The sequence below is a fragment of the Argentina anserina genome, chromosome 3 (genome assembly GCF_933775445.1).
Source record: "Argentina anserina chromosome 3, drPotAnse1.1, whole genome shotgun sequence".
Taxonomy (NCBI): Eukaryota; Viridiplantae; Streptophyta; class Magnoliopsida; order Rosales; family Rosaceae; genus Argentina; species Argentina anserina.
In genome coordinates this window covers 4,197,731-4,206,493 of record NC_065874.1, presented here as the reverse complement: position 1 = coordinate 4,206,493, position 8,763 = coordinate 4,197,731, and the positions used below count along the sequence as shown (strand labels likewise).

Below are 8,763 nucleotides of genomic sequence, written 5' to 3'. Positions count from 1 at the left end.
GAGCAGCCACCGGTCCCGTGCAGCTCTTTCCCCCGATGCAAAGACTCCAAACAACTTGTTAGTTGGTTATGCCGACGCAGGGTACCTCTCTGACCCTCACAAGGCTCGTTCTCAAACCGGTTATGTGTTTACCATTGGGAATACGGCGATATCTTGGAGATCCACAAAGCAATCTCTTGTTGCTACTTCTTCGAATCACGCGGAGATCATCGCTCTCCATGAAGCAGTGAAAGAATGTGTTTGGCTACGATCACTTGTTCGCCATATTCGTGATTCTTGTGGATTAGTCTCTACAACTGATCAACCTACGTGCATTTATGAAGATAATGCTGCTTGCATAGAGCAGACGAAGTTAGGTTTTATCAAGGGAGACAACACCAAGCATATTTCGCCTAAGTTCTTCTACAACGTTTAACAATAGAAGTTCTTGAATGTTCAGATCAATCAAGTGAGTTCAGAATCCAATGTTGCGGATTTGTTCACAAAGTCTTTGCCTAAATCTACTTTTGTGAAACATGTGAAGAGCATTGGCATGTGTCGTTTATCGGAACACTAGAGTTTGGTAGACTTCAGGGGGAGTCTACATCACATGATAAGATCCTTAAGTAGTTGGTGCGTTGTGCTCTTTTTCCCTTCGATCAAGCTTTTTGTTTTACCCAAGAGGTTTTTGTTTTGCTTGACAAGGTTTTTACCGAGGCAACGATGTGTGCACCATGCAACCTAGGCATGCGACACAAGGGGGAGTGTTCCGGGAGAATTACTATTCTACCCTTGTGTGTGTCTTAGCCTAATAGGTTTCATGTTAGAAGATAGATTAGCATCTCCGTAGTAGATTAGGACTCCGAATCCTACGGGATTGTGGTGTTGTAAATGCCTATATATAGGCCCCCATATCATTCAATAATATACAAGTATTTCATCCTCAAACAGGAGTAAATATCTTATTTTTTTCCCGTATCTGCGATATTTCTCCGATAACATAAAATATCTTCGATATTTCTCTGATATTTACGATATATCTTCAATATTTTAGAGAAATATCTGAAAATTTTCACTTCAAAAAATTTAACTCAACTTGAGGATATCTCAGACTCTCATTGACCTGGAGTTTTTAATTAATTAATCACCTCGAGCCTCGAGGGATATAAAAATTAAGACTAGAAAAGTAGTCCTTCAATCGGCTAATTTTTAATTTTTCGTAAAAAATATCGAGATGATGAGTGAAAGTTTAAGTCTTAACTCTTAAAAGTCAAGCTATATTAGTTGCCTTAAGTTTTGATTCTATCAATTTAGGCACAGAGCAGAGTGAGATGTCAAACGAATCACATGAAGTCAACTATCAATCTGGTCATCATATTTACAATTATGGTTAGTTTGGAGACGTTTATGATTAATTATCGAGTTAGGTTCATCCTTACTATCTCTTTCTCGGAAAAACTGTTGGTAGTTCAAAAGAGATATATGACTATCATGCTAACCATTACAATTCGTACTATATGGCTCGTATATCTTGGGAAGAGTATTGTAGTTTTGTTGACCAACGTGCATCTTTTCAAGCATCTAAAACCTCTTTTCTGATGCTAGATAAAATTAATAATTGTATTTTTTGTATGTAATTCAATAATAAATAAATAAATAATTTCGAAAGATGAACGATTTTTTTTCCAATATCCCCGATAAAATCTTCGATATCTCCATTTTAAATAAAAACAATATATTCTCTGATACCGATATTTTGAACCTTGCCCAAAACACGAGGGATGGCTATCGGTAGGTTCAAAATCTCGCTTGTCATGTAAAGGAATCCTTATCATTTGTTGTAACTAGCTGCAAACAAATATATTTTGGAAGATGTATGATGTCACCTTTATTCATTCTAAAACAAAGCCACAAACTGGTATGCAAATATTTGATGCTAAAAAAAAAACCCAAAACACAATGTAAGAATTTTAAACCTTAATCAGGACGCTCTTTCTACGTATCCTATACTCTACCGGTTGTCTGGCCCAATTAGCCCAACGACGAAAATTAAAACAACAGTTAGAACGACCATCATGAAATAATTTTTGGTCTTCATTTAATAACCCCCAAAGAAAGTAAGAAACGACGGCAAACCTAGATACAAGCACAAACACACCAAAAACACACACACACACACTGATCCCAATGACATGCAATTGTAGGCTTGAGCTTCGCCGTGGCCGGTTTTTCACCACGTTGATGTCCCGCCAATTCGGGTGCGACAATCGTGGTGGCTCGGCCACGACGGGCAACAGAACACTTGAAATATGTGGTACGTGGTGCGATAGTCGTGATGGTTCGGCCATAACGGGCGGTAGAACACTTGTGTGGTACGTGGTGCGACAATCGTGGTGACTCGTCCGTAGAACACTTGAAATATGTGGTACGTGGTGCGACAGTCGTGGTGGCCCGGCCACAACGGGTAGCAGAACACTTGAAATATGTAGTACGTGGTGCAATAGTCGTGATGGTTCGACCATAACGAGCGGTAGAACACTTGTGTGGTACGTGGTGCGACAGTCGTGGTGACTCGGCCACAACGGGTGGCAGAACACTTGAAAAATGTGGTACGCGGTTCTCATACCCGCCCCACTCGCTACACGGTTGAGCAAGGGGTGCGTATGACTCACCCACCAACCTCCATTGCGGATAACTTGAGTTTGGTGGGAAAGTACTTGCATGGTTCGACCAGTCTTGTAGGGGACGCGAGCGTAGTAATGGCTCATAATATACGACAGGGGGCCAATGCACATTATCCTGTTGGTTATTTTCCACTCGTATGGCGGTATGGGAATTGATCGACTTGATGGCTCATCCTCCTCCTCTTCGTGATCGTCGACATAGTTTGCATAGTCTTCGACTTCGACATTATGATCCTCCTGATCGTCGTCATCGTTGATCTCCACAACAGTTATCGGCTCACGGCACACGGGACACGTCTTGTTCTTCCACTTCTTAATGCAAGCTGTATGATGCAAGTGCGTGCAGTCCAAATAAGTAGTAGGCTCTTCATTATCGAAGATCTCCCGACAGATAGGACACTTATCACCATCTTCCATTATGATCAGTGATCTGGATAGAGGCTAATTGCTGATGATTGATTGCAGAAACAAACTGGTTATCTTGCCGCTCTGATGTTGGTCAATATTACTTAGCCTTATATATAGGCTATGAGGAGATCCAAGTATGTAATTCTAGAAGTTTTAACTTACCAAATTTGGATGAGGTAGCCTTAGAGTATTTTCAACAGATTTGACAAAATTTCTCTAAAATAGAGAAATAAATGTCAAAATCTCCAAAACATTTCTCTTTTTTTCTAAAATGACAAAGTTGTTAGAGATGCTCTTAGACACTGGGATATGTTTTTATTTTTCTGGAAGGATTTCTAAATTAAACTAGTTTTTGGCCTTGCGTTCTCTTTTGGTCTGCAAGTACAATATTGGATTCTTACCCAGTAACGTTTGGGTTTGTGCTTGATCGTATGACAATTTTATGATCTTGCCTGTGTTTAATTAGTGATCTTGAATCTCACAAAAAGAAAAGGAAGATCGAGTTTGTTCTTACTAGAACATATGTGAGATAAACTCATTGTTCAATGAGGTTGCTTGTAGTTGAGCAACTGCTGCTTTAACTAATTAATGCAAGAAATAAGTCAAATAAGTGAGGTTTCAATTAACTCACTAATTTTCAGTTTCAATTCATAATATACAACTCGACAAGATTTGGGTATGTTATTTTCCCTTAATATTCTTAAAACAGTTATACCAAGTTGTGTATTTTCAGTGTCCGGTACGTAATTGATGTAAGTATACAAATTGAACACAAGTATCCATGAATTTTTTTTTTTTTAAATCTCTAGTCGCATTTAAAATTATTACCAACAACAAGGGAACATTACAAAACATAGAGGGATCATCAGCAGTGTTGTTATGGTACACCCAGCAATCTCGCAGCACGAGACTTGATGTAGCGACTCCGTCTCGACGACATCTTCTTCTTCTTCTTCTTCTTCTTCTTCTTCTTCTTCTTCTTCTTCTTCTTCTTCTTCTTCTTCATCATCATCATTTATGCGTTGGTACTGTGGGGGGCGTGACAATGCCATCGACCACGAAGATGGTTGTGTCGACGGCTCCCCGGCCATCTCCACATTAGCGATCGGGCGTCGGCACATGGGACACAAGCACGAGTGGCCACTCTCCTCAGTCTTCTTTTGCCACTCCCGAATGCAATCTCTATGATAAATGTGTGAGCAGGGTGTAACGCTCTTGGGGCCAAAGTGAGACAAGTCCTCCAGACAAATAACACACTCCTCCTCCTCCTCCTCTTCTTCTTCTTCTTCTTCCTGTTTCTTAGCTTCCAAGCCATAATTTCTGATTTCTTTGGAACTTTCATCAGCTCCATTGCATTCTTCCACAGTCACGATGTCCTTGACGACCACACAAATAGGCCGGAAGGGAACGGCGACTCGCAAGGCCTCGAGTATCTTTGCAACAATAGTAGGCTGCTCATCATGTGGGACGCCCATGCTGAGAAGAGCACCTGTGCAGATTAACCAGGTGTCCCGAGACCTCAAACACAATAGCTGGGTACGAGAGAGTTGTTTAGTTTGTTTTTCAGCTACAAGCTTTGATTCTTCCAAGTCCTCGCCGCTGCTTCTGGTGACTTCGAAGAGCTGGAATTTGATCGAGAACAGGTCGCTGCAGCTTGAAATTGATACCTTGGAGTTGGTTTCTGGTTGCCACACTTCACTATGGAAATGGTGTCTTATCATGATTGAAGTTGTAAGAATAGTAAGCTGTATGTTAATTAGCAATATGGAAAGAATGCAGGGTGTTCATGTTATATATATAAATGCCGGATACCTAATCTTACAGGGAATGAAGGATATTAGTGGAGAAGTAGTAGGAAACTGTTGGTTTCCTAAATAGACTTGGGTACTTTGGTCGTATACCTGAATACTTGAGGAAAGTGATTTGACCCATTCGAGGGATAGATGTCTGCCTATCCTCTTTAAACCTAGAACGATTAGGAAAAACGCATAGCATTATGTATGAGAAATCAGCTAGATTTTTCCGGAAGTTCTAGTCGGATGAACACTCTTTATCGACCCAAGTTATTAAAACAGCCTCCACACCCAAATTAGTTCGTATTGATTTTAATATTTTCGTTATGAACTGCACTCCTTTTTTTTTTTAATTTTTATGTATTCAACCATTTCAACCCTATAAAATGTGGAAATGAAATTTTTAGTGACTTTTCAATTAACCAACTAAGTTGTAGAAGTCACTATCTCCGAATTCCTTTCCAAATCTGGCCATCTGCTTTTGGGTAATCTACGTAGGCAAGGACCCTTTTACATGCAAACAACTCCAAAAGAGAGAAAGCAATCCAAATAGTTCCTCTACCGTTTGGACTTCGATCCAAAGTTGTTTTAGCATACTGATAACACTAAGATGAACTAACTAGGCTTAGAATTGGGAAATAACATAATTTAGGCCAAGTTGTTCTTAAAGAAAGCAAGTAAAAACCACATACATGGGTATATATTTTACAGAAATGAATCATGTTTTATGTTTCTTCCTTCATGGGCAATTGGCACTTTCACTAATATAAATAGACTCGGGAGACAATATTCTTGATTACAAATCATCAGATGCCACTCACAAATTCCTAATGGGGCAGCTTTAACTTTTTTGATTCAGTACTATGAACAATGAAATCTAACAAAGTACAACAAAAACAGTAGAAAGAAGAGTGGAAAAGATAAAGGAGAAACCCAGCAAGATCAGTATATCACCGTCATACATATAGGTTGATTTATCAACTTAAACACCAGATTTAAAACCCAGCAGATGGCAGATCACCTCAGTTGCCTTTCTCATTCATACACACTTTATTGAGCCATCTCTTGCTTGCAATATCCAACTACCCAATGCCTCCTTTCTCAAGTTTTCTCATATTCTCGATCCCTTCTCTCTTTTCCATTCTCTCTTGGATCCAAGAAAGCTATGATTCCTCATGATATATATAATAAAATGGAGGCAAAAGAGGTAAACTCTTCTTTTGCAAATACACAAAGATTGCTGTTTCTCTGGTGTAGTATATCTTAGCTTCTTCCCTATCATTCTCTTGCAAGAACCCAGGAGAAAACTATACAACCAAAGTGTTGAGGAAGCAACTAGGAGAGATGGGTGTTAACTCTCTTTGGCATTCTGCATTGTTTTTCTTGTTTCTTTTCTTTAGTCCAGGTAAATTGAATCGAATACGGACTCCCTTGTTGTCTGCTTATGCAATTCTCTTATATATGTATATCTGCTTCATCATTGACATGCGCTAAATTTCTGGTATGTTCAATCTTCATTCATGACACAAGTAATCTGCTATATTAAAGCATAAATATAAGGAAAAACTGCAGACATGCATGCATTTGGCAAACACCTATATCCGAAGGCATGGATGATTATAAGAGCATGAAGCATTTATTTATTTATTTATTTATCTACTTTTGATTTCAGACTGAAACAATTTGTCAAGAATGCAATCTGTTAACTTTCATAGGAGTTGTATACATATGAGAGCATGATGTTCCCATACAAATCCTAGCAACTTCTCCAATGATTTCATTTGAAAAGAAAAAGAAACTTACCATGCTTTTACTTTCTTCAGGTTCAAGTGTTCCAAAGAATCCTCCATTGGAAGCCATCCAACAAAACAGAAGACAAGTTAATCATGAAAACCATCTACTTTTCTCATCTTCAGTGTCCACTACCCAGTACGATACAACTCCTGTAGTTAATCCAAGTCCAACCATAACAACTCCCACACTAATCTTCCCGGCATCCCCACCACCACCTACAACCATCACAACCCCCACAGTACCAGTCACAACCCCGACGTCTCCCACCATAACCCCAACAACTCCCTTCATAACCCCAACGACTCCCACTACAACCCCCACAACTCCCACCACAACTCCAACGACTCCCACCACAACCCCTACATCTTCAGGTGGTAGTTGGTGTATAGCAAGCCAGTCTGCTTCAGAAACTGCCCTGCAGGTAGCTCTGGATTATGCTTGTGGCTACGGAGGTGCAGACTGTTCACCAGTTCAACCAAGTGGAAGCTGTTATAACCCAAACACTCTCCGGGATCACGCTTCCTATGCCTTCAATGACTATTACCAGAAGAACCCAGCTCCAACCAGCTGTAGTTTTGGAGGAACAGCACAACTGACTACCACCGACCCAAGTAAGACATCTATGAACTTAATCCAGCAATATTCTATAAAAGGATGTGAAATTCAAACCTTATCATTTGTTCAACAACTCTGTTTTAAAGTAAAACTTGGCCTGAGATTTTCTCATGACTGGAATTCTACTTCTTTAAAATTATAGAAAAAACAGAACCACCCATATCTTAGAAAGGAAAGTACCTTCCTGAATATTGTAGCCAGCTATAGCTTCCTACATCTTTAGCCAACATTTCCAGATCTTCACTTGATAAATTAGAATTCCCAACAATTCTTGTTGTATGGTGCTTGAATAAATGATGAACTCCTCACTCTATCTTATCGCAGGTAGTGGTAGCTGTCACTATCCGTCATCAGCAACATCAACCAGGTAATCTTCATAACCAGCTTCACCTTAATTATGGAGACATCAAGTAAATTAAAATCTCACTCTTTTTCTCCTAATTCAGCACAACAACTCCAGTTTACCAGACTCCACCATCGCCAACAATGTCGACACCAACAATTACGACTACACCACCATCCACAACCACCCCATCCATAGCTACGCCCAGTGGATCAACAATTTATGGTGACGAGCCCTCAGAGTCCCCCAACACAGCTAACTCTATCTCATCTTGCATGCTTCTTCTGTCCACCAAACTCTTGGGATCACTTCTTCTGGCAATCTACCTCTAAAACAACAGGAAGTTCTGAGTATTCAATCTGCGGTTAGATGGCAACTCATTCATTTGCCGAAAACCCACATAAAGTCCAAGGAGGCACTGAGAACTGATATGAGCTATCATGTTCTCTCAAGGCCTTGTTCTCACCATCTACACTATTGTCAAACTTCATCTATGTATACCTCTTAGTTGACTGTTAAACCTGAGAGAAAAGTCAGAAAGCATAGAATTTTTTTAGGTACTTGTACTTGTAGACATATAGGTCCTTCTCTACAGTATTAGCACAATAAATTATTAGCTAATTTGAATCAGGCTTTAGGATATTACACATATTATATGAGTATTGATGAGATGCTCAGTTACATGATACTAGCTAGAACATTATCTATTTTGATCCCATTGAGCAACAAGCATACAACAGAGTAACAAGTTCAACTATAAAATTCGTTCACATAGTTAGAAACAATGGATGTAGAATATTTGGAAGAAGAATGACTCATGTCCCAACTGCTAGTAAGACATGAAGATATGATAATTTGACCGTATAACTCTACCATGATACCTATTTGGACTAAGAAGGCAACAGATAATAAGCTCTTCATCATTCGCTTCATTGAACAATGATTTTCAAATTTCAACTATTCAAATCTTGCTTAATTCGTTCATAATAGTATTTTCATGCAAGATACCTCTATATAACTACTAAAAGGGACTCTCATATCAGCAATGAATCGTTTAAAGGCTTAGATAAAAATGCTCAGCAGTGCACCAACAGAGAGAAGAGGTGCAACATGAGTAGTCTAAAATTGATGAAATCATTGAAATGTA

General features: G+C 39.3%; 1 protein-coding gene across 1 annotated transcript; it reads left to right on the top strand.

The window, feature by feature from the left end:
* Positions 1–5,608: 5,608 nt before the first annotated feature.
* On the top strand, positions 5,609–8,738 carry LOC126788598 (PLASMODESMATA CALLOSE-BINDING PROTEIN 1-like). The gene is made up of 4 exons (XM_050514605.1): positions 5,609–6,269; positions 6,688–7,269; positions 7,598–7,640; positions 7,720–8,738. The coding sequence occupies exons 1-4, from the start codon at positions 6,209–6,211 to the stop codon at positions 7,946–7,948; spliced, it is 915 nt and encodes a 304-aa protein (XP_050370562.1). The 5' UTR covers positions 5,609–6,208; the 3' UTR covers positions 7,949–8,738.
* Positions 8,739–8,763: the final 25 nt, after the last annotated feature.

Bases quoted from the DNA above. Each gene is read 5' to 3' on its own strand.
- LOC126788598 (XM_050514605.1), top strand. From the start codon at position 6,209: ATGGGTGTTAACTCTCTTTGGCATTCTGCATTGTTTTTCTTGTTTCTT. The intron at 6,270-6,687 runs GTAAATTGAATC...TACTTTCTTCAG, and splicing joins GTTTCTTTTCTTTAGTCCAG to GTTCAAGTGTTCCAAAGAAT. The intron at 7,641-7,719 runs GTAATCTTCATA...CTCCTAATTCAG, and splicing joins TCATCAGCAACATCAACCAG to CACAACAACTCCAGTTTACC.